This window comes from Stigmatopora argus, chromosome 3, assembly GCF_051989625.1.
Source record: "Stigmatopora argus isolate UIUO_Sarg chromosome 3, RoL_Sarg_1.0, whole genome shotgun sequence".
In the NCBI taxonomy this organism is placed as follows: Eukaryota; Metazoa; Chordata; class Actinopteri; order Syngnathiformes; family Syngnathidae; genus Stigmatopora; species Stigmatopora argus.
This window is the reverse complement of record NC_135389.1, coordinates 10,795,430-10,822,334: the sequence shown is the minus strand read 5'-3', so window position 1 is coordinate 10,822,334 and position 26,905 is coordinate 10,795,430. Positions and strand designations below refer to the sequence as shown.

The 26,905-nt window shown below is 38.9% G+C and overlaps 1 protein-coding gene and 1 non-coding gene across 5 annotated transcripts; both read right to left on the bottom strand.

Moving 5' to 3' along the window:
• Window positions 1-10,038: 10,038 nt before the first annotated feature.
• LOC144071811 (G-protein coupled receptor 22-like) lies at window positions 10,039-15,533 on the bottom strand. Of its 4 annotated transcripts, none has more exons than XM_077597230.1 (4): window positions 15,267-15,533; window positions 14,759-14,900; window positions 13,644-14,425; window positions 10,039-11,682 (listed from the first exon to the last, which is right to left on the bottom strand). In XM_077597230.1, exon 4 carries the CDS (start codon window positions 11,676-11,678, stop codon window positions 10,359-10,361), a length of 1,320 nt encoding a protein of 439 aa, XP_077453356.1. In that variant the 5' UTR covers window positions 11,679-11,682; window positions 13,644-14,425; window positions 14,759-14,900; window positions 15,267-15,533; the 3' UTR covers window positions 10,039-10,358. The 4 variants fall into 4 exon arrangements, with proteins under 4 accessions (XP_077453356.1, XP_077453357.1, XP_077453355.1 ...); XM_077597231.1 differs by having other exon boundaries at window positions 14,767-14,900; XM_077597229.1 differs by lacking the exon at window positions 14,759-14,900.
• Window positions 15,534-17,862: 2,329 nt separating this feature from the next.
• Window positions 17,863-17,950, bottom strand: trnay-gua (transfer RNA tyrosine (anticodon GUA)). The gene is given in 2 exon segments: window positions 17,863-17,898; window positions 17,914-17,950. It is a non-coding gene; the product is annotated as a tRNA-Tyr (tRNA).
• Window positions 17,951-26,905: the final 8,955 nt, after the last annotated feature.

The following is a 26,905-nucleotide window of genomic DNA, read 5'->3' as shown; positions in this document are numbered from 1 at the left end:
TACACAATGTTTATTGCAACTGCCTCATTTTTCATGCCGTACCTTGACAGCTGTGAGATGATAAATGCAAACTAGATCTAGAGGTGTGGGACTTATGCTCGGCCTGACCTTTGAATAGGAATAATAGAGAATGCATATATTCTGAGGTTTTTTTTCATTACCCCCACCAATGAGAATTAATAAGTGTGTTGATGCCATGCTACATCAGGCTCAGTGAAGAATTTAATTTATTGTTCCATAAATCAGCAGAAAATCTTCAACATGATTTAAAAATATAAATTATAAAAATATCCTCCCTCATCTTAGTCAGGTTTCATTTGCCTGACTTCAGTGTGGCCAACACGGGATCGATTTCCGCTCAGTGACGGTGTGATTGTGAGTGGCTGGTTTTCTGTCTCTGTGTATTCCCTATGACTGACTGGTGACCAGTTTAGGGTGTAGTCAGCCTTTCGCCTGAACTCTGCTGGGATAGGCTTCAGCGCCCTGCGAACCTAACAAGGATAAATAGTATTGAAAATTAATTAATAAATCCTCAAGGCTGTTTAGAGTAGATTCCAAATGCGGTTTATTTTTCCAAAAAGTAAATGCAATTTGCAATTAATAAACATTATTTATAACAGTTAAAAATAAACAAAACAAAAAAGCTAATAGGTCGCAAAGAACAACCCACCCACACACACACCCATAAATCAGTGATATCTCTTTGTAATAGAATTCGAATACCTTTCATACCTTGTTGCATGGTGTCTTGCATGACAATTATTTTGCTACAGAAGGCACAGTCTTTTATATGTACCATGGCAGCAATTGGTCTGTTAGAAACACCGCATGTTTTTAGTATAGTACCCATCTCATTCCCTCGAGTATGACGTTTAGTTGGGTTGTCATTTAAAAAAAGACATATTGTATTTTATGTAAACAGAATGTTATTATTATTTTTAAAGATTTTAAGGTGCTTTACCTCCCGAGGTTATAGTAGGTGTAATAAATTTACACGTTGGATATCTGGATATATGTATACTCGCAAAATGGTACTGTATGTAGTCCATATAGACTGATGCTACACATTACATCAGACTATTTATTTATTTAAACATGTCTTTACAAAACGTATAATGTTCAACATTTTAGACCGAGACCTCTCGGTGTGGTGCTGTTTGTGTACACAGGCCAACTACTGCAATAATAATGCAGTGAATCATAAACATTGTTATATTAGTACCTCTCTGACAAGACCCATGAAAACTGAACATTATTACCTATGTAAAGGCCCACCTCGTATGTAATATGGCACTTGCACTGGATTTCATTATGCTGTACATGTGACCATAATGTTGTCGCTGAATAATGTTTACGCGTTCATATAGTTTGCCTTACAACAACCATTTTTATATATATACAGTTTGTATTTATATATAGCATTAGGGTTCATACATATATAGGTGTAAATGTGTATAATGCATTTATGTTTCCTTTATATCCTTATAGGATTGTGTGTGGATTTATATACAGCATACGAGTGTGTGTTGATTAAATATACTGTACGGTGTCATATGAAAATATAGCATGGTTTAATATCAGGTAAATTATTTTTAACAAAACATTGCAGATATGACAATAAATAAGACACTCTTTTGCTTATTTGACTTGAATTTTTGGGGGGGTAGTCATGGTTTGCCCCAGTCTTCTTTCATTCAAATGCGCATAAAAGCTATCTACTCACTGGACACCTTATTCACTTCACTCTCATATAATCTGAGCCCTGTATCAAAAAAGATTGATTGCTAAAAATTGAGGTTTTGCATAGGTGATTATTTTTTAAGGTTAACCTAATAATGTATGCAAGTGCATTATACTGACTTTTCAGAGATAATTGTAGTTTTACATAACCAAAATCAGACACAACTTGTTAATGAAAATGTTTATTATATATATTTCTAAATATTGTAATGCTCTAATAAAGTGGCTAATGCTCGACATTAGCTTGTGCAAGTGTTCCTTAATATTGTGACTCTTGACATAGCCTCTTGGTTTGTGCTGTCCTTTTCTGCTTTATTTTGGCTATACCCCAATGAGGTGTCTGCTTCATTTCATTTTTGTTGCCTCCCGCCTCTGACAGATGTATTTCCCCCTTGGGGATCAATAAAGTGTATCGTCTCATTTCATCTCATCTCATCTCATCACCTCGGCTATGGCCTCCTTCGGGGCGACATTAATATTATCAGTGGCGGATGTAGATGAGTGTGCCTCGATACAATGTTTGGATCCAATCACATGGGCCATAAATAGAGTGAATTATACATCAAGATAAATTTAGGTATGTGTAGATGGCTACATATAATAGATATATAGAAGACACACACATACACCCACAATTTAGCAATATAAATAAGTAAAAGATAAATAGAGGTCCCTTTTGTCGCTAGATGGCAGCACCAAACTTCATATTCGGGCTACCATCAGTTCTCGTTTATTATCTCATCTCATTTTCTGAACCGCTTTATCCTCAATAGGGTCGCAGGGGGTGCTGGAGCCTATCCCAGCTGACTTCGGGCCAAAGGCAGAGACACCTTGAATTGGTGGCCAGCCAATCACAGGGCACAAGGAAACAAACAACCATTCTCCATACCTAGGGGCAATTTAGAGTGTCCAATCAGCCTACCATGCATGTATTTGGAATGTGGGAGGAAAACTCCACACATTCTCGTGTTGACAGAACATGCAAACTCCACTCAGGTGGACCGACCTGAATTTGAACCCAGGTCCCCCACTGTGAGGCCGACGCACTAACCACTAACCCACCGGGCCGCCGCTTGTTTATTACATTGTTGTAAATGTATATAAGTCTGAAGTCTTTTGGAAAGTTTTCCTTTTTTAAAATGCTTTTTTACTTTCTTTTTTCCCCAAATCAGGGCTGATAAGAATCCAACATGGTGCACTGAATTAAATATATTGAAATTATAGAAAACTATAATGACGCATGCCTGGAAAGGGTGATCGGGCAACAACAATATATTTAAAAAAAAACTTTTTGAAATGTTTTTTATTCTTGTGTAATCTTGGTCACATGAAAGGTGGGGCGACCTGTTGTGATTTAACACAAAATTATGTAATTATTGAACATAATATAGAATGATTCGTATGCTCCACAGTGATGTTAAGCAGCACTTCTTTGCTCTAATTGGTTTTAAAGAAATAATCCTGTATAATTTGCATCATGCTCTGTGGATGTTGCCAATATTTTTATTTTCAATTCCAATCCTCCTTTTATGTTACAATGCATCCATTTTGGTGCCGTCAGTGTGGTGGTTAACAGTGCCCCATAGTGGATACAATGAAGAAGTACACAATTCTTACTTTTTTAACGACCCCATTTTTTTCTGAGAAGGAACCAAAAAATATTTGCAATATTTTTTTCACATTTATTTTAAGGTAATGTTTTTTTTTTGTCTGCGTGGGTTAAGGTGTTGTTTTAAAGTGAATTCACAGGATAAATCAATGAATCAACTACCGCACTTGAGGTGTGAGAAAGTCAAAATCTCGAGTCATTTTAAAAAAAGACTCTTGTTTTTTTCTGTTTTTATGGAAAGCTAATACAAATATGTTTAACATATACTATATCATATTTGTGTGTCATTTTGTGTGTATTCATTTTTCTATATTTTCATTTATTAGTTTTGTACACTTACTACTATTAGCCTTACATTTATTTTTCAAGTGTGATTTTAACTAATTCTAACAATATCATAATTCATCTGAACTTGACCTTCCCTTTAGGAACTAAAATTCAATTATGAAATATTAAAAATGTACTCTTCCAAAACATAGAAGCCAGTAAACAAGAAGACCAGTCAATTGCCTAAATTTAATTATGAAATTCTAATTTTAATTCATCATATGTTTTATATCCAACTCCAAAAAAGTGTCAAAAGTTTCCGTGTGGAATATTTTGTAATAAACCCTAATGAACACTAGAGAGAGCTATCAATTCAAAAGATGGTTATGGAAAAGCAGTAAATTAATTCATGAATTACTTCTGCAGGGCGTGTACAATTAACTATAACTGTAATAATAATGTTTCTTTATTCATTCATTTTCTGAACCGCTTATCCCCACAAGGCTCGCAGGGGGTACTGGAGCCTATGCCTGGGACCTATGGCCACCAGGCAGGGGACACCATGAAATAGTGGCCAGCCAATCGCAGGGCACAAGGAGAAGGATGACCATTCACGCTCACAATTTAGGCAATTTAGAATATTCAAGCAGCCCACCCTGCATGGGAGGAAAATAGAGTACCCAGAGAAAACCCACACAAGCCTGGGGAGAACATGCAAACTCCACACACTGAGGACTGACCTGGGATTGAACCCTTGACCCTAAAACTGTGAGGCCGATGTGCTAAACTCGTCCAACAGTCCACCTTAATGTCTTGTTATTAAATCCTATTTCAAACTCATCCTCACAGGAGGGTTCAAATCCAGGTTGTTCCACCTGTGTGGAGTTTGCGTGTTCTCCCCGGGCCGGCGTGGGTTTTCTCCGCGAACTCCAGTTTCCTCCCACATTCCAAAGACATGCATGGTAGGCTGATTGGACACTCTAAATTGCTCTCTGGTAAGTATGAGAAATTTGATCTTTTTGTCAGTTTTAAAAATGAAAAAATGATTGTAAACTGCTTCAGATAGCAAAGAGTTGCACGTTGATGTACTGTGTTTACTGCTGGTTTTTATAATTATGCTGCAATAATAGTAGCAGCATTAATCAGTGGATTAAATCAGGTATGTCTCAACTGAAGACTCGGCTAGCAAACACACAGCTCACCTCACTGAGCGTATTCAGCATCACAATCAGAACATGCATTAACACTGGGGATCGGGGGAATTCATGAGCTCATCCTTTTTCAATCAAATCATATTTTGGGATTGGCTTGTACCCGTGCATGAAAGAGGCAGATAGCTGCTCATCTTTCACGAGTGTCAAGGAGCAAAGGGTTCATAGTCCCATCAATTGCTTTTCAGCCATGACTGCATTGAGAGTGAATACACTTTGATTGCTTGCCGCTGTCACAGAGCTTGCACAGCAGTTAATGTCAAATGGTTGCCATAAAATGGCTGAAATGAGCATATGAGTGTTTCTTAAACAGGACTCCTGCCAGATAGAATTCGAAGAACCCTGCGAATAAACAACAACATGAAAAAAGCAATGCTTAAAGGTTTTGCTTTGAATTCCCACAAATATTAAGAGGTTGAAGTTTAAAAAAACGTTTGTAATTTACATTGCCATTGTTGTTTTTCGTTTCATATAAAATATTTTATTATTAAATTGTAGTAATACAATTTTCTCTTGTCTCTAGGCTAGGGTCTACGTTCTTAAGTAGAAGACCCTTTGGCCCAACTTTCTCCTTGTGCTTCGCTTCTTTCAATGCAGATTCACATTCAACACTCCTGTATGGTAGTTTCTACTAGTTTGGTCGTTTCAGTTGAATATGTTTTTGTCGGGATTTACCCCCTGTCCGACTCTCAGGGGTTGTGGTGGCACGTTGTCTTGTTTTATTGGCTAGCTGGTGCATCCTTTACTACCAAGAGGTCTCCTTGGTGATTAAAATCATTATGATTTGCAAATAGTACTAATACTCAGGTAGCATGTATCCTCAGTACGTGTTTACATTATGCAGTTATTTATCGCCATGTTTGCTCTTTCTGTCTGTCCTCTTAAATATTTTAGTAGAGATGCATTTTTTAAATAAAAGCCACAATATGCAGAATAAGAAAGTATTTCAAACTCTTTTGTGGCACAATGAAACTGTTCCAGCGTTTAAAGATATTCAGATTCACCATTCTGTCCATGAAACTAAAGAACAGGTTAATGGGAGAAAAATTCAGCTCTGCCTTTGGTTGTCATGGTAACAATAGCCATGCCTGCCATTGGTCCAGCAGTATATGAGGCGTGGCATACAGGGTAGTTTCTTGACAAAACCATTGTATGAAGGTACATGGTTGCTACTTGAAATTGCTTTTTCCCCCTTTAAAGCATTTGATTTACATAAAGACAGTGGTCATAGTTGGTTGGTTTTCTAATATGAGCCTTGGATTTATTTTCTGCTCCTTTGGAGTGGATGTCAATCAACAGTACACTTGCGTAAAAAATACAGCAAGGGATCTCACAATGATAGCACAGCATACAAATCAATCAAGAAACAAACTGAAAATGCCTAAAAATAAAAAAATAGACCCTGATTAGTCTTTATCAGTCTGGTGCAGCATGCATATATGTCATACATGAGTTTTATTTAGCTTTGTACCACTAGTGGCACTTAATAGCACACTTGAGAATCATTGCTTTACATTAATTGGGTCGTAATGATAGTTTTTTTGTCCTCGAAAGCTGACCACAACTTGGCCATGGAGCTACAATCAGCTATGCTCTTTTCCTCCCAATAGCAGCATTGCAGGTCAGTGTTGGCTTGGTTAATGCAATAGAGGTGGCACATGGAGCGAGTAATGTGATTTTGCTTGGCTTTTATGATGTGTCTGCACCGGGGACAGAAGAGATGGCATCTTGGTTTGGAGTCATTGAGCCTTTGACCGAAAGTGGGGAAGACATAATAGATGGGATAGGAGGTCTTCACGCTGAATGCTGGATGTGAAAAAGGACACAACAAAGTCAAGGAACTGAAGTGTGCTTCATTTTGACGCCTTTCTATTTTATTGATTGTACTGCTTCATTGACGTATGTGCAGCGTAGGTGCTGATGGTTGCACATTGGGGCTATGTTACATTCATTCCTTGTCATTTCTAATTTCTTATTATCTTCTCTTTTTTGTATTTTGCACATATTTCATACAAAATTGTTTTTTTTTCATAATTCTCAAAGGGTTTCAGCCGCAGTATTGGGGATCTTAGAACAATTTGAATGATTTATAGCTTTTTCATGTAAAATGGTTCTCTTCTAACAAAAAATCCAAGTTATAAAACCACTTCTGAAGCTAATTAATTTTGTAAGTAGAGGTGCCACTGCAACTGAAACACCCAAATGACATTTAAAAAATGACATATCATCAAATAACAAATACAGTAAAAATAATTAATTACAAAAAATAAAATAATTAGACTTCAGGTTACAGGACTCAGCTGAAAATTGAACCTCTTATTCTCAACTGAGATATAAAATACTCACGCTTTAGGCGCTTTTGCAGCCTACATAAAATCTAAATGTATGAATTCCAGTAGACTACGTAATTTATGTCAGAATGCAAATAAACCTACTATATACATATTTTAAAACCCCACTGTCCTGCTACAAAATCTCTCTCTCTCTCTCTCTCTCTCTCTCTCTCTCTCTCTCTCTCTCTCTCTCTCTCTCTCTCTCTCTCGCTTGCTCTCTCTCGCTCTCTCTCTCTATTTGTCTGTCTGTCTCTCTCTATCTCTCTCTCACGCAAACACACGCATTTGATGAGGTTCTGTATCCGTGAGTCCCGACATCCCCACCCACTGACAATCTAAAGAGCTTTTCAATTTTCCTGCGTATCAAGAGGAAAGGTGTAATAAGCTCATTACCGACATGTCCTGTATACTGCTGTGCATGCGGATGTCATCCTCTTCAAAAGCGTGTCATCTTTGGCCCCTGTATCGAAGTCTCAATGGGGGGGGGGGGGGGGGGGGGGGGGGGGGGGGGGGGGGGGTGTATATTGAGACGCACAAGCCCCACTGCTACGTTGTACGCAAATTTAATATTAATACCCGGTCAAGACAGAAGGTTTTTACAACTCGCAATCATTTGCAGGCAGCTGTATGAATAAATTAGTCTTATTGATTCCGGGATTCTGTGTCTGGGTTTATAGAGGGAAATATAAGGTTACCAAAGCCGCCCAATCAAACAAATAAAGCATCTCATCTAACATTACTGACAATTGTTATTATTTTAAAGCAGGATAATCATAAGCGTTACTACATTTCACTTTTATCAATGTATATACATGATGAGTAAAATAAAAAAATGTTGTCCTCGCCCACAGCACGTTATGATATCTCCCTCAACAACTCTTACCCCAAACCTAATGTCTGAATTAGTTAGATATTCAAACACATGTTGAAGGCTTTAAAACTAGTATGTACACATTCTGTCAAAAGTTTAGAAATTTTTCAATTCTATTGCATTAGAAAGGCTTTCAAATCAGTTGGCTTATAGTGAATATTTAATATGATGCTGGCAGGGAAAAGAGATAAAGTATTGCACTAGACCACAGAAAACACTCGTGTATAGATAGTGTAATGTCACACCGTGACTAATTTCAAAACCTATCATTTGTATAATGAATTCACTTGTAAACATGATGACAAAAACCCCTACACAAATTTCACTTAAACCAGGACACACTATCACTCTTTTATAGGTGAAACACAGTTAAAAAATATTGGAAAATGACCTACGTGCCTGTTTAAAAAAAGTTTTAAGAGAGTTTGCAACAGTACAATACAGTACAGTGTGTAAGTGTATTGTAATAAAATGTGAAATACAACTGAACAGTGTGTGTGTGTGTGTGTGTGTTCTTACGCGGACCATGAAGGGAAACCTGCGAACTACTAGTGGTACACTTTTGCATCAATGTGCAAAACAGTAAAGGGTACATGGTGGATATCTTGTGCTGGACTATTAAACACACAAATCTTTGGGTTCAAACAACCACCCTTACCACTGTAGGATAATCTCTGAAACATTTAAAAACCATACCTTTTTCTGGCTTTTAGAGGTCAAAATCCTCTCCTATTGCTGGTATGTGTGTACTACATTGCTATGGTAATAATTTAGTAGACCTAGGAGATGAGGTTATGGCAGCTACGTGATTGGGGTTGTTAGGAGTAGTATTATGGTAAAAACACAAACACTTTTAACTGTTCCCTTCTGTGCTATTAGTGGGTGAACATTCATTAGCTCTAATGTTTATTCTGTGCTGCTTTGCACAGATGGAATGGGAGCCAGGGCTCAGTTTAACCAGGGTCTGAACACTACTGCCATATTCCAAGTCAGTCTACTGTTTGTAGGCTCATAAGGTTTACAAAAGTATTGGGGAATTCATTTTCATTTAACCTAGAAAGGGTCATATATATTCAAAAGAATGAAAAAGAAGCATTGTGATGCCACCACCATTAATTACACTTTTTAGTCTTTTGATATAAAACAACAAATATCTAGTATATAAATCTATACAAGAAAATACAATTAATTTCATGAAATATGGTTCTTTTTCCTTTTTTAATGGTTTCTTGTTAATTTGACAATTAACATTTTACGGTTTTCCCATTTGTTTAACAGCATAATTCTGGCAATCACAGCTGCCAGTAGCGACTTTAACATAAATTTGTACGTTTTTTTTTCAGCGTGATTGACTGTCCTTTGGCAGTAGTCAGCCTGACCCAACATTTTCCTGTCATTGCAGATTAGAAATACATAACGATGAGGATAAATTCTGCTGCAAAATTATTGCAATCCAGCAATATTCCTGAAATGACTAGCATGGTCAATAGGAAATATGAAAACATCTGGTTTTATGATTTATTATGAGAAGGTTTTGGTTTTTGTGATTTTTTCTAAGCATCAGAGCTCATTTTAGATTCAATTTATGCAGCAATGTAAAACATGTTTAAAGGGTTCACATACATTTTCCTCACACTGCAGTTCTTTTTTTTCTTCTGAGCATGTAGTTTGCTGTCACTCAACTGCTTTTTCCATTTCTTTGTCCTCTACAGAAAATGCTTCTTAATGTGAGAATTGAGTATGTTCGACAGATAGTTAAGTTTTTAATAAAGAACAGTTATTTATGAACTGAATATAGTTGTCCTCTACCATCACAAAACATTCAATGTCTTTATACCTTCAATATAGTGTGAGGACCAGCTCTCCCTCAGAGGACACAAAGGTCAATGTTCTCTTGGGGCGTGGGGTGTTGCGGCACAGTGATGGATTAGTGTAATCTCACGGCTGTTAAAGAGTCACAAACACTTGACTTGGAGGTTGGAGAGGCAAAAGGAAATGTTTTACAACTTTAGGTGAGCAGAGAGCAAATTTATTACTATAAAGTTACATACAGTATATACTACATAATCTCTACAGTATTTCCCTTTCTAAATTTCCCACCTATCATGTATAAACACAATGTGCTGTATGTTACGAAAAACCATGCAATACCTAAAGTACGGTTCACTGTACAGTATGTTCCATCTATGAAACCTACCTCAGTTTTCTATAAATAGTAATAAATTATTTTTATTGTTGTTGTAAATCCTATTGCACATGTTATTTACAAATAAGAGATAGCTTTGGATGAATAATTTCCCTTTTTAAATGCTGACTTGTTGTCATTTTTACTCCACATCCTCCGAAGACAGACATTTCTGCTGAGCGTCCTTGTCCTCAAATGTCACCTTTTTATTCCTCTTTGGGTCGATCCAGGAATTGTGGATGATGGCATTGTTGGGGGTGGGATCGGCCTCAATGATGGACACCACCCTCTTCTTCATCTTGCTCTTCAAGACTTTCTGAAACTTCTGCCTGGTGAAGGCATAAAGTAGTGGGTGAAAAATGGTAGTCCCATATGCCATGACCAGAAAGCCCAGTCTCAATTTGACCATCAAATTGCTAGGGCCCAGGCTGAGGATGACTGTATTGAGCACCGTGATGGGTGTCCAGCACAGCAAGAAAGTGGATACAATCAGGAGGGACATCCTGAAGACTCGTTTCTGACGCTCTCTCCGTTCTCGGTGGCGTTTGACAGCCCTGCGCAAGGCGATGATCAACGACACAGATGTCCGCATGCCCAATGTGGTCGGGTTGCGGCTACCGCTGCTCTGAGATGCGTCCGTGGCCTCTTGCTGTGGTGTCATGGCCGTCATGGATGGGCGCTTTTTCCTGCGCGCCTTCTTCTTCTGAGAGGCGTGGAAGCGTGTACCGATGCGAATATTCAGGGCCTGCAAGATTTTGGAGTATGTAATAAGCATGACCACGGCGGTGAAGAAGAAAATTGGAATCTGAGCCAACAAGTGGTAATAGAGGCCAAGTTCCGTGTAGTATTGGTTGGAGTGGATAACGTTGTCCACGAGGGTCTGGTTGAGTTCAACGTGGCCCTGCGCAAAGAATCCCACCTCCATAAAGGGCACCAGGAAGCTGACGAATGATAACACCCAAATGCCCGCCATGAGCGCGAGGGCCCGGCGCATGGTCAGCACGCGGTTGGCTGGCTTAACTGAGATATCGTAGCGGTCCAGGGTGATGGCAAGGACGTTGGCGGCTGTGGCGACACTAGCGAAGGACACGCATGCCTCGTGGAAGCAGCACACCAGGGCCGTTTCCCCTTCCAGGGAGAGCAGGACCACCACGATGGTGAGGGGGATGCAGCAAAGACAAACCAGCACGTCCACAACGTGGAGGTTCATGGTCACCATGTTGCTGACAGAGGTGATGAGGTTGGACTTCATGCAGTAGAGCGCCAGCACTGTGAGATTGGAGCTCAGGCCCAGGACGATCTCAAGCATGAGGAATCCCGTAACTGACACCTGGAAGCTAACGGGATAGCTGTAGGGGTTGGGGGGCGCAGGGCTCACGGTGCGGGTGAGGGGCTCGGTGTTGTCGGTAACTGTGACGTTGCTCATGGTGGCTTCTTCCTTAGGGCAGGGGATGATATGCATTATCCTGTGATGTTTTAGGCAGACAAAAACACAAATGATGTCTATGTTTCTCCATTGTACACCATTGACAAAAAAAATCAGCAATATAACACCACTAGAACTGCTTGATAGAATAAAAGCTTAATAAAGACTTATTTTTAAAATGGCTAACTGCATTTAAAGAAATTGAGAAAGGTAACAACTCAGACAAAATGTATTTCAATCAGGTTTCTCTATATCTCAGGATTTCATCTATATTTTGCATGGGTCTGCTGTGTATCCCTGTCACAAACTGTCAATCTTGTATTAAACCACGCTTACAATGGCGTTGTAAACGTGGTTGAAAAACACAAACCGCTTAAAATTCCTAGAAAATGATGTCGTGACTCGTGAATATTTTACAGTATCTGTGGGCTCATATGTTTTACTGTATTCCCAGAATTTGATAAATCATTTTAATATGTGTTGACAGTTGTTCCTGTCCTTTCTCATACGCACTGTAGAGAAATAAAGTATACTGCTTTCAATGGAAACAATAACTTTAAATCTCCGATGTAGATGGTGGACTTTAAACGATGAAATACTGCTGTTCACATCTCGCATGACACACAGTGTCTGGTTGCCAGCCATTCAGTGCAAAACAAACAATTTACGTGCAAATTCACATCTAAGAACAAGTGAGAGGCTTCCTTAAGCGCAGCATATAAATTCTTAGAATAAGTGAGGATAATGGAGTAGTCAGAAAAAACCCCACACAAGCATAGGGAGAACATGCAAGTTCCACACATGAAGGCTGCAAACAAGATTTAAACTCAGAACATGGACGTGCTAGACGTTCATGTTTTTCCACATTGTTTTATTATTTAGTTAATCCCTTTTGATGTCAATCTCAACATGTCAGAATCTTTTTGAGCTATGAGTCGGCCCTTTTTGCCTACCTCTGCAATGAGCCGGATTCTCATTAATGTCTGGCTGACTGGAACTAATTTAACAATTTAGATTTAAATTTAAACTCGTAGCACTGATTGGCTGATAATTATGTCAGTTGTTTTATTAAGACATAAATATGAAACTTCAGGCCAGAAGTCCATATCCAGTCCACCACATAATTTTATGTGGCCCATGAGAGTAAATCATTTCACAATTCACGCTAAACTACCAACATTTCAGTACTGTACTTATTAGTAATTTGTGAAATTGGATATTACTTTATTAGTAAATGGACATAATGCCTTCGCTATTCACCTCTAATATTTGTATGAGTCAATTTGTCAATTAAAAAAACTGCATTTATTCCGGGTGACAGATATGATAACCCTTACAAGGATGCACATTACGGATGATGAATGGATGAATTATGTACCCTAGCCCAATATAGGTTATGAAATATTGCCCAATGCAGAATGATGACACAGACTTTTCTATATTTTTATCGCGTGCTTATGCTGGCTTATGTAGGTAAAGCAAGAAATGTAATTTGGATCATTTCAAATCAGTGAGTCATGCTGGGCCTCCTTTTTAACACAAATGGAATTAATCTTTTATCCAATGTGGCTAAGCCTAATTATGCCTTTAAAGATTTTTATATATATTATATTTTGCACTTTGTGTCAATGTTGAGTTGATATGTGCATGTATAATTAATTGCAGCTCAGGTCAAGAAAGATGACACTGAGACCACATTTTAGTTCCATACGGTTAGAAATGGAGTGAGGGGATCAGATTAGTTCCTGTCATCGTCTGAGTCGTTCAATTTGCCTTACGAGTGACTGGCGTTAAAAATATATGAATATAAAAAGAGGACAACTGTAATTAAAATGGATGGGAGCTTGTGGAAACTTATTGTCAATATTGAATTAACACCCATGCAATATAACAAATATAAACAATATAAAACTGCATGAGGTATCCCTGGAGAAATAAATGGGAACGAGACTTCAGGTGACATGGAAATATCCTAGAATCGGGATCCGGTTATATATTTACCCTTGCCTCCAGGACTAACTGAGTAACAGGCTGGTGGAATCAGGCCAGCGAGTCTGTGTGGGAACTGTCTGATTGGGCATCACAACCAAACATAGCTGGCTTTTCCTTAGCAGGGAGGCACCCGTTCATCTGCAGGTGTGCAGACTTTTTATCTAAAGGATAATCGGAAGTCCTTTGATATACCTATCTTGGAGTGGCTAGGAGAAGATTGATGCTGTCAGAAACACCTCTTCTTATAGTGGTATTGCGTGATATTCCTGCCCGGGAAAGACACACAAAACAAACAGACTCCACTTGCTCATGTCGGGATCCTGAGACATTTCCACAACCTCATATTCCGAGAGGGTTTCACTCAGTCTGTAGGTCAATCGGATTGATCAAACTTCCACCATGTCCGTTGTCGGTGCTTACGAGGTCAGCGCTTCTGGCCAGTTGTCCTGGCCCATGCTTTCCCCTGAGAGTACTAATGGAGCAGGCCTTTGTCGTTCGCCCCCTTTATCCACACGCTGGATTCCAGAGGCATCATTAAACCAGCGTATCGAGCGCTGTTCTCCCGTCGGCCCCTCAACATGCTTGAACCATCAATGACGGGAGATTGGGAAAGTGGAGCAGATTAGTGGAGTGTCCAATCGGCATGGCGTGTGACCACCATGACATTTATGATAACAGAATTCATCCGCCAACTGAAAGGCTGAAGATATTGTTGCGAGGGAAGGTCATCCTAGAGTTCAGAAGGAAAAAGATTTTTCTTGCTGTCCTTCAACCTCGCTACCTCTGATGACCTGAGGGGAAAGAGGGAGAAGTGAATTAATGAGGAGAAGAGCGGTACAAAAGCGAGATGTGTTGGTGAAAAGAAATACAAGAGAGGCACGGAAGATCTCATTTGCATTGCAGCGAAACTCTGATGTCTTACTGTGTTTCTGCGTGTCATCTAGTGCCCGTTGTGTTTCCATCAATTCAAATCTTCCCAACATTTACCAAGGACAATTTGATGTCAATTTTTTGGCCACATAAATCATCCCACAGAAAAGTGCACAGTAGTGACATGATTCGGTGAAGAAATGTTTATGCAATTTGTCATTATGTAGGACAGACAGACCAGCTAAGACTCTTACAAGCACACCATGATTCCTCAGGAAACTTGTCAAGCCGACATGGATGGCTCCTCCCACGAAACTCCATATGATCCATATAATCTCCAACCGGAAGGAAAATTTCTGCTAGTGTGCGCTTCTAGAACTGTTTATATCATGAAGACTTTGGGGCAAAAAAACAGACCACAACCTGTGACAGATCTGGACAGACCATTGCAAAATAACCAGTTCATGTCAATAAAAGCCATTCCAATATTTAAAAAAAATTGAAGGCTCCTTTTAATTTTTTTCAACATGCTATTTTGCTTTTGTTTTTTTGTTCAATGTTTCTTCCCTTCTCTCAGTTTTTTTCTGCATTAATCCTGCATGCAAATTTGTCAAAAAAAAAACAGTCTTATGCTTGCATTGACAAACTACAGAAGTTCCATGATGTAAAAACCCACAACCTCTGCAATTCGATTCAATTGCTATTCCGATACTTGCAAATTGAGGACTTGTGACTTCTTGCTCCAAATGCAGTCGAACTCACCATGCTGGGTAAATCCAGAGACTCCACGTTGTCCTCCTGTCTCGGCTGTGATGACAATATAGGTCGGTTGCAGTAATCCAACAGTTTCTCTTCAAGTCTGGCAGAAGACCACAAGAGGGTCTGCGGAAGGCTTCATCTCTGTCAGTCTCTCATGCATCTCAGCACCCCAGTGTGTGAATGCTCTTCTTATTTCTCATTCGACTGTCTGTATGGGAGTGTAAACCATTGTACTCCTGGTATCTCTATCTCCGCTACACACGCTCTCGCTCTCTCAGTCTCTCTCTCACTGCGGAGGTTTGCAGTGCTCCCCCATCCCTGATTGGTCTCTGTAATGGGTTTAACCCCTTGTGCTTTCCCCGGGAGAGGTATTTCCTTTTTGTTCTCGTTCAATCTGGCCAAGTGTTGTATCCTTACTGGTATTTGTGATTTGAGGAAAGAGTGTTCTTTTATGTTTCTTTTCCACTTGGATGCCATTGAACTGAAGCCTGCAGTAAATTGTGTCCAAATACTGCCTTGACTGAAATGAAGTTGTTTTTACATTATGAGTGCTTTATTGGAGTATTTTTTAAAGCTTTTTACCTACAATGTATACAAAATGTTTCAGATGTCACTATTGTGTACACTTATCATATCTTGTTTTATTTTATTTCATTTGGGAGCTACATGGTTAAACATTGAACTCACTAATTGACATTGACGTATCCTTCCAAAATTGACGCCCAGCTAATAGTATTTTTAACACCAATTGTCATTCAATTCCAGTTTGAGAAATATTAAGTGACTGTCTCTCTGAAACATGTTGTACAATTCATGCCATGATTGGCACGTTTTTTTTTTTTGAAACAGGGTTTCCTTTTATTATAACCAACCAAGCAGCGGAATGCCTACTACTACCTGCACCAAAGGCAGAAAAAAATAATGAAAATAAAACACTCAGATCAGCCGTCAAGAAAAGTGTACCTATTTGACTAAACTGAACGTCTTGTTTCAGTAGATGCGTTGGAGAGTAGTAAACCTTACCTTTACTTCAGCACTTTCACACGGAAGATCATGATGTACAAACCTCTCAGTGATGCATGCTAAACTACTGACATGAGAAGTAAAATATGTTGCATATTTTTTAACAGTGTTTCATTGACAAGGGAGCCATATGCTCACAAAATTTATGAAGGAAGAAAATTAATGATTGACTTTTGCCAACCTGAACGTCTCGTTGTGGACTGATTTCATTTACAAACTGGAACACTGATTGTGACACATCGATCTCATAAAAAATGGTTAAAGAGAAGCTAAGAATAGATAGGAACATGACACTCCTAGGATGAATATATATATATATATATATATATATATATATATATATATATATATATATATATTTATATATATATATATATATATATATATATATATATATATATATATATATATATATATAAAACATAAACCACATATCTGCTGAATACACAAAGCGTAAAAGGATCAGCTTTATAGTCCAGAAAATATATAAAATTTAAGCAGTAACAAAAATGGTCAGATTAACACTATTCACTCATTGCTGCAGGAAACAGATGATGTCTTAAAATAGAAGATTGAGGCTCAGATTGATGCTTTCAATTAAATTGACCACCCGCCATTTTGTTGTCCGGGCTCATTTGTCAAATGCAATTATTGAGCAACAGCCTCCAGGGCTGGTATAATAAACTACAAGAAGCAGCTAGTGTCAACAACTCCATATTACAAATACGGTGAGACCTTCATCTGGGATTGGTTGGTGACCAGGCAGAGATGGTTCCCCATTGACCTGAAAGTCACCTGGGATAGATAATGAGAACTGTGAGACTTATTGAGTCGAATTAGTACAGACTTCTACATGTCACCTGGATCTGTTTTAAATAAAAATGTAGCTAATATAATGAAATATGAAAAAATAGCACCAAAACAATGACTGTATGTAAAACAATTTAGCTCTAGTTCTTACTGCAAGCCTCATGTCTGAGATTGGCAATGATTAGACATGACAAAACACCATTTAATTTGATCAAAAAAGCTAAGCAGAGAATGTTTCTGGGTTTCAGATGTCGTTGTTTACATTGTGGACTTTCTGGCTCCATTTTCTCTGCTTGTAAAACAAAACAAGCAGTGGGTGGAGAAAAAAACATCACATCACTCTGAGGCATTGAAAAGACAACCTCCCATCCTTAATGACTTTTACAGCCAACACACAGTTGCTCTTTGATCATGCATACCGAATGCTGGCTAGAGCATTGCACAAATCATGGACCCTGATTTCTTGAGGGATTAAGACCAGCAAAGATTCACACAAATAATTAAACAAAATAAACAAATTGAAGAAAAACAAATACGATAAGCCAACTGAACATTCTATGTGTTCTCTGCAATTGGTCAACACCCAGTCCATTTGTGCTCACACGTATACATACGTAAGGACAATTTAGTGTTAAACTTTGATTGCTAAAGAGAAACACGACCCAATTTGTGGAGATCCTGCTAGAATATTGTGATTTTACTGTCTATATTGAATAACCAAAATCAAATCAAAATACAGCTGGGTACAACGAAATTGGTGAAAATGTCCTTCGAGCCGGATTTGAACCAGCGACCTAAGGATTTCAGCAATGTGCCTCTACAGTCCTCCGCTCTACCAACTGAGCTATCAAAGGTGTGCCTCTTCTGCTGAGGTTCAACTAAAAATTAACATTTCATCATTGTGAAGCGGAATATTCACGATCACTCATTTTCAGGTCATTAAAAGGAAGATATCTCTCCTTAGTTGCAAAATAATGCATCGCTTGTTGTATTGGAATTATATCACATTTTTAATGCGTTTAAAAAATGGTGATGTTGTATACTACCATTGATCAAAGTCAGTCGCGGGCGGTGCATTTTCTGGTAGCGCCTTCAACGTATCAATCCAACCCTCAAAAACTATTTTATGGCTATAAAACCTCTACTGCAGCTACAGCTGCGACACATAAAAAATAATCAATAAATTAATGCACAAAAATGGGGTAAAATCCACTTCTTCTTTAATTATTCATGGCCCTTAATATTTAATTCTGCTATTTCTCCCTGTCACCCCTCTCCATTGACTGATATCCACCAGCCGTTGTTTTTCTTTCTTCCACTCAGCAGACATGGATATCTTGCACATGGCTGTCACTTGTCAAGTGTGCGCATTTGTGTGCTTATCACCTTTCAATGTGTGTTTACAAGCGTTGAAGTCAGGGTTTTATGCGTGTGCGCTCGAGTAAGTGTGTGTGTTGCTTTCCACTCGAAGGGATGCAGATGCGCCGCATCGGGATGACCCTTTTCGAATCTGGCCCAGGAAGCTAAAAAAAACATTTTTGCACTGCTGAGGGGCTGCAGAGGATCCTCCACATCGCCCTTTATTTCCTCGCAGCAGCTTGCGCTCTGGACCAGCATTTAGTGCCCCTGTGATAAGCTCTACATTGCCCTCATGGCTAAGTAAGGTCTTTACTAATCAAGTGGCTTCATCTCCAAAATGTTGTCGTGCAGTGTGATGTCATTCTGTTCTCCCAGGCCAACTGAATCAGAGGAATGCTGTAGCTACTTAGATAATAGATGCATCGACGTGGACATGAACAAATCTGCATTGTTGCAAGAGCAAATTATAGAAGCATCCAAAGAAAAACTATGCAAAATTTGACATGAGTGTAAGAGACGCATGTTACCCAGCGAAGAGATGCAGGCAGCTTAGCAGGCAGCTTAGCAGCCAGGTGTGCGGTATATTGGTTCTCATTTCCCGACAGGATAGAATTGTTTGTAAGTTTGGATTAACAGTCATCAAGTTATGATTTAAATTACAAAGTCCCTGAAAAGTCATTTATAGTTTGAGTTCTTTGTAATCTTTTCGTACTTCTGCTTGGTGACATCATCCGAGGACGTAACGTACAACTGGTCATCCGGCATTTATTTCGGTTGACAGATGTGATGACAACAATTATGCTGACAAAACATTGATGTCTCTTCTGGCAACAAATGACCAATTTGAGATTGGTTAATGTATTCATAAACAATTCTCTAAACATATGAGCTACTATTTCTACCATAGCTTGCCAACTCCACTGGTCAAGTATAACATACAGTCAGCGCAGCAAAAAACTGGACGTATGGAACTCCGATAAGGAGAAGAAAATAAGAGGCTCTGGGGGCCTTTACAGCCAAAGATTCAAGGCCATAATTTGGTCTGGGCAATAAGGCAGTTTACAGAACAGTTAATGACTGGTTGGTCTTCAATATCAATATTTTATTTATTGTGAATAATAGAAGGCTGATTGAACCTGACTGCTTGTATTTGCTGAAGAAAATCAAACACAGTAATATAAAACCAATAAAAGAAGATTGATGTGACTCATTTTGATATGAAGGCAAAAGGTGACAGAACTGAAGACACGTGCCACCAAGTGGAAATGTACAACCACAGATCTCTTAGTCTCCACCTGGAGTAATTGGCATTTGAATTGTTACTTAAAGGTCATTATTCTAGTGGGAAAAAAAAGCGAAATAGCTGGCAGTGTATTCCTCACCCACATTTTACCGCAGGGTTGCCAGCGTTGCTCTGGATTCATGCGTGGTCAGCGAAGGCTCCATTTTCAGCATGAGGCAAAAGAAGAGGAGGGAAAAAACATTCCCATCTCTTCCTCCTTCTACATAAAACCCATCTAGTGACTGATGTGCGGTGCCAGAAGATGAAATGCATCCTAAATCATAGAAGAAATGTTCATGTAGCCTCTTTCATCCCCATACAGCTCCATAATTTGCAAGTAGCCTCACTTTGAACAAGATATTTAATGCAGTAAATATTCTCTAATTATCCCTCCAATAAAGTTTGAATAACAGTAAAGAAAATGATTGATAATTCAGATTTAAAAAACTGTTTACCTGGGAATGAACAGCGAGAGCAGGGATCAATATGATTGAAACTGTTTGTTTGAGGGTCTGTGTGTCTGTACTGTGCATTAAGTATTTCTTCTCTTCGGATAGTTTTCTGGTGTGACTGCTTTAAAAAAAAAACTCAGGCAGCAATAAGTCTATCCACCATAGGTTTTTAGTGTATATATTTTCATCCATCAAACATGTAATTTTGGAAGGCAAAAGAAAGAGCATACCCAGAAGAAAGCATAAATTCTAAGTCGAAGAAATGGCACTTGAATGACAGTTGGTGTGGTTGAGTGGGAGATGGTTTCAGTGCAAACAAAACAATCAGTTCTCCAAAGGGTGTCACATATACGAGGAACAAAACATATTTTTCCGATTATATATCGCACCAGCCAAAGAATACACAATGAAGAGGCAAAAACAATATATAAGTCCCACTGGAGTGTGTCGCATCAGAAACCAAAAACAAACATATTAGGTTAAATTAACATTTTTTAGGGTTCGCGGTGGCAAAGGGAGGCATTGATAAAGGTGGATACATAGCATTTATTTGCCAAGGGATTACGAAAAACAGCAATCCGGAGAAGCTGTGAAACAGGCAGGTTGCCGACTGACGAGCGTGGAGTCGAATAAAGGTAAGCAGAGCAGCTGCTGGTACAAAAACCAAACAAATCGTGAGCCAATTATAAGGCAACTTACTACTGAGGGAACGCTAGAGTAAACTGACGGTAAAAACATGAGTTGAACGGTAAAAACATGAGTTGATCGGGCGACGTCGTGGTGCGTTCACATGACCTTCAAAGGTGGCTGATGGTGATTGCCATTACCTGTGGCCGCTCCCCTCATCTGATGTTCAACCTAAAATTAACCAGAACCACTTCCACCTGCCTCAGGTAAAGCGAGTCTCGGGAGGGAGAGACAGAGGCCTTAACAACAATAGTAAAATGGAGAAAAACAGGCTAAATAGAAATCTCTTAACAAAGGTTTTTCAGACAACTATGGCCTAAAAAAACAACATAAAAGGCTGTTGGTGGTTAGGGGTAGGAGAAAACAAGTGCATATATAAGTCGCAAGCTCAGTCAAACTATGAAAAAAGTGCAACTTACAGTCCAAAAAATATGGTATATATTGTCCTGTTACACTGAATTAGAATTACGACAAAGTATTTTTACATTGTTACTATCTTAAATGTCTCTCCTCTAAGGGTGGTGATGGCCTTGGGTTAAAAAAATCTGATTTATTCCTGTGCCACCATGTGTAGTTCAAGGGTCTGAGTCAGGGTCTCATCAAGAAGCACCTCGAATCGCCTTTCAGTGCAGACGCAAATGGGCTAACAGCCAGGAAAATTGGTTCCAGAGTGGCACCAACACTGTTGCCCCACAACAAAGAACTGTTCACATCAGCAGCGTGGTGTGTGTGTTCAGTGTAATGTCCATCCAGCCTTATCCAACGAGTGTGAAACAAGGAGCGGCAATGTAGCAGCCCAGTCATGATTTCACTTGTAGGCTAACCAAGCCACAAACAAGAGTTTTGTGTGTCCACCATTATCATGGCTTCCAGGCGGTGCTTATAGAATATTGTACAAACGGAAATGCCAATATGGTAGCCGACAAATCACAGATTAGGCTTTTGTGAATAATCGTAAACATGTTCTCTTTCCACCTGTTGCCACTCTGTGTGTGAGAAGCAGTTGTTTTAAGTTTTGGAGTTATTGCTACATTTATACTTCTTTAAATTTTAAAAAGACTACGTTGTTTTACATTGTGTTGGCACAGAGCTAGCAGACTCTCATTTGTCAAAAAGACATTGGTTGAACAATTTCTTGTTTAAATTACACACGTTAGTCTGCGTTATACATAGATTAGAATACTTCAAAATGTGTGATTTAATTTATTCAAAGTGTGTGGTTAAATGGTTTCCATACAGTTTACTGGAGATGGTCAGCTATTGGAACATAATGCAATTCTCGCTTGAAATCCATTTGTCTTCCACCTTAGAGCAGAAGTGTGTGTGTGTGTGTGTGTGTGTGTGTGTGTCTGTGTGTGTGTGTGTGTGTGTGTGTGTGTGTATTTGTCTTGGGGAGAACGAACAGAGGACAGATGGTATCACAAGCCTGCCAATACTACAATGATGTAATTATGTTGAATTTACACCAGAATAATATAACAATAATGGGACACTGCTTTAGATCCACCATAACTTGAAAGGTTATATTGTTGAACATGTAACCATTAATATCTTTATGGCGCTTGGAGATGTCCAAGAAACATCCAGCGCCACTCTGGTGAATTTGATTGGTTTATTATTGTAAGCATTAAAATATCATTTAAAGCCTGATAATGCCTCCAAATCTAAATCCCATCTTTTGATAATTTCTAGCCAGAGAGCTTGCATAAGTGCACTTGACTCACTTGTGCAATCTACTTCATTAGTCATTATTGTATTCCCACAGCCATTACTCATATGTTGATTATAATGGATACACAGGCTTTTTTTATGTTCCTCTTCCACAGCGATCGTACACACATTCTCTTCACAATGCTAAGTATTAAAGTGAGAGGCATTACTGAAAAATATGATGATGTTAAATGGGTAATAGATAAGAGATTTAGCAATTTTAACATTACTATTAAGGCATTATAGTTCATAACAAGAGTGTTACCAAAGACACAAATATATAAAAAGCAAAGATTGTTAAAAATGGGAGTGAAAGCTCAAATGACAAACACCTCAGGTTTACTTGAACTTTTTTGCCTTTGCATGATAATAACAACAATTAATCACAGTAATCAAATGCCTGTGCTCTATTACCCAGCTTAACCGTTAGTGTTATGTAAGGTTCAAATCTGGCCTGTTCCTCCACTGCTGCTTTTCTGATGACAACCAGCACCCAAATTTCCCTATCTCACTGAACTCAATCTGATTCCACAAAGGCCCACAATCAGTTTTTACGTTTTGGAGTGTGTTTGATGTTTTTTAGTTTTGTGTTTCGTAACTTGAATTTCCTTTCTATCCTGAAAATTTCCCTCTGCAGCGTTTCATAACCTGAATATTTTGTATGTATAGATATTCCCAAGTAGAAGTACCACTGCATCCATGTAAACCACTTGAAAATTAAACTGCTATTCCGTGAAAATAATTGAAAAAACTACCACTAATATAAGAACATCATTAATGCTGATTGCATGAAAACCAAATCATTAAAAAAAGAAAATGATTAGATTGGCAGATTTGAAATGAGGAACCAATGTATTGTATAGAAATATATAGAATCAGTTTAAAAATATTATATCGTTATCTATATATATATATAGTTATTTATAAACTAAAAGGCATATTTATTTTTTCTATGAATTCCATTCATTCCAAACAGTATCAGGAAAGAAACCTCTGACTGAGTTTTACTCACATACACTTTAGTTTTTGTAGGTGTCCAGAGTACCTCCTCTTCACTATTGTCAAATGAACTTTATATTGTGCAATGAGTTACAGTTTGAACACCACTACAGGTCAGTGAAGTGAGAGAGCCATCAAGCAGGGGCGCATGAAGTCGGCTATTTAACCGTGACCCCTGAGGTTACTCTCTGTAAATTTAGCCCCAATAATCACAACACACAAACACATATACACACAAGTACAGACCTGCACTCTTGTGCTTTTGCGTGTAGGTGGGTGGATGTGCGTGTACCCCAAAAGACATTGTTAATACTTAATCTGGCGGCACTGATTGTAACGGATCTGGGCAGATCTAATCAACATAGCGACACAGACCAATGATTAACAATCGAAAAAGGATGCGGTGTAACCAAGAAAAATACCATCTAATAAAAGCAATAAATTGCATAGTAGAAATGAATAACAATTCCATTGAAGAAATATTGCCAATTTATGAGCTAAATACTCAATGTTTAGCCCATCACTGCTAAACTGTAACCTCCTCGCATATTCTCAGTGTCCGAGATTGAACACATCTCAGAAGTGGTCTACTTCCCGTCATAGCCGCAACATCTGTTTGTGTTAGCAGTGTCAGACAAGGCGTGGGAACACAAGAAAGCACGCTGGGGACAAGACACTCACGTAGCACGGTGAGAATACACACACTCATTTCACAGTGTGGATGTGAAAGATGTAGAGTGCGTTCCTCCCTCTGGGTGCTCGGTCATCAGGGGGTTCAACGTTACATGTTTCATTTCAGACCCTCTTTGTGCTGCCCTTTGGGAATTATTTTTTCTGGAAAATGTGCAGTTGCTCATTCAAAACCATTCATTGTGACAAACCTGGGGAATGAGGTCAGCTCATGAGCAAAAACTAGTTTCATTCAGATCTAATTTTGTATGTGGTAGAGTCGATAATTACTCTATGTAAATCAATATAGAGTCATCCATCAACCTGCAGTTGTACATGCAAAAGAACAGTGGTGATAATTGCACATTTGTGGTCTCAAACATTGAATAAACACCAAAGGCTTAATAAACAACTATTTTGCCTGGTTTGGATGAAAATACTGTAGTCATCGTCCAGGCAAATTCAGTACTCTAGTACTCTACAGAATTAATACAATACTGCAAAAGCAGGCATATTATAGTTTGAAGTTATAATGTTAACTGCCAGGTAGGTCTCAACCAAATACTTTAACTGACAGCAAATTATTTTCTCTCTTGTTGAAAATATTTACTGCAAAATGCAAAAAACATATTTAGTGAGTGAAGTCATATTCATAAATTCCAACAGACTCCAGCATCTTTCCTTGGCTAATGTAATGACATCCTTTTCATGTGGTTTTCGTTTTTGTCTACCTCCTCTCATATGCCTTCTGTGCCCTTTCCCCACTATACTGTATAGCAGTGGCGGGCCGTCAGGGCCTTCAAGGCCTTCTCTGCTGGCCTAAGAAATATCTGAATCATATTATATTTTTTCCATCAATACGTACTTATTATTCCAAATGGTCTGTTAGCTTCCTTTCATTGCTTTTCCCCCTGGTTGCACTGCTTCCAGATGTGTGTTTTCATATTGAAGCATTTAACCAATCACATTTCAGCCATTATTTGTTGCCAGATCAGATCTGCCTCAAAGCCTGCACAATCAGTTCTTGCGGGCTCTGCTGCATTAAACTAGACTGTTGCTTTTAACCAATCAGATTTCGAGTTGGCAACCCCACAATGATTTTTCATAGGCGTTAGCATTTTGCTGGCTGGCACATGTCATTGCTTTCACAAACTATGATTGGCTAGTAGGCGGGCCAAAGCAGTAACGAGGCAGCCGAGATCGCAAACTCCACCCACTATGGCCGACAGAAGAAAAAACAAATAGATTCTGTTTGCTCACAAAGCTATTTTCTAGACGGACTTTTTCAGGAAAAAAATGGACATCATTAAGAAAGGGCGGTCAACTCCGAAGCTAGCAAGCCTGTTACAGCCGGGAAAATGGTGTGTGGGGCACTTTCAGCGCGCTAACTTAGCTCCACAAGCAAATAGTATATTGTTGTGTTGATTTAATGCCATTTTCAAAACGGACTATGCCGGAAATATGATAGGACAGGCTCGACTTTCATCATTAGCTTTGATGGCGATAGGAAAGAAGGAAGAAAGAAAGGAGGATGGATATTGTGTAAAAAGGATTTTTGGTAAGTAAAATTACAAATATGGCTATATTCCTAAATAATATTTCAATTGTGGGCCAAGTTCTGATATCTGAAAAGCTCCAGTGTTTGTATTTAAGCTCCAGTGTTTGTATTTAATCACAAAATGCTGCTAGGAAGTGGATTTACCCCAGTTTAATTTTTGGCGTTTCACCATTGACGTCCATCGCTGTCTTTTCCCGGGAAAAATCACCCCCCTGGCCTGGTTGTCCCTGGCCTGGTTGTAATGTCTCAAAAGCTCCAGTATTTGTATTCAATCAATAAATGATGCTAGGAAGTGGATTTTACCTCATTTTAGTATTTTAGTGCATTTTTTGTCATTTCACGTATGGACGTATCAACGTTCATCGCTGTCTTTTTACGGGGGAAATGATACTCCGGGCCCGGTTCTGATGTCTAAAAAGCTCCAGTATTTGTATTTAATCAATACATGCTGTTTTCGGCTGGATTTTACCCCATTTTCGGGCAATGTTTGCCCGTACGCCATTGACGTTCATCGCTGTCTTTTCCCGGGAAAATCACCCCCTGGCCTGGTTTTAATGTCTGAAAAGCTCCAGTATTTGTATTTAATCATGAAATGCTGCTAGGAAGTGGATTTTACCCTATTTTTGTGCATTAATTTATTGATTATTTTTTATGTGTCGCAGCTGTAGCTGCAGTAGAGGTTTTATAGCAATAAAATAGTTTTTGAGGGTTGGATTGATACGTTGAAGGCGCTACCAGAAAATGCACCGCCCGCCACTGCTGTATAGAGACATACCATACAGACAGTGCAATTAAGCTAGCACTGACAGAGTCACCCTGCATGCACCTTGTCAGCGATGCGACTACCGTTGGTGGTCTACGGTGCTAATAGGACAGGTGATGACCATCATACTCATCTTCTAGCTCTTCATTAGGGGAAGTTGGTGCAAAGATCAGAACCTTTGTCTCCGTGGTTTGCACCACCAGCTGGGAGCCATCACAGTGCCGCTGACATGTACTATAGGATGGGTGGCAAAAACACTCATTCTCTGTCCTGAAGTAGAGGCTCCTCAAGTAGAGGTACTAGGTCTTGCTGGAATAATTTTTGTTGTGT

Excerpts from the sequence above, each read along its gene's own strand:
- LOC144071811 (XM_077597230.1), bottom strand. The coding sequence starts at position 11,678 with ATGCATATCATCCCCTGCCCTAAGGAAGAAGCCACCATGAGCAACGTC.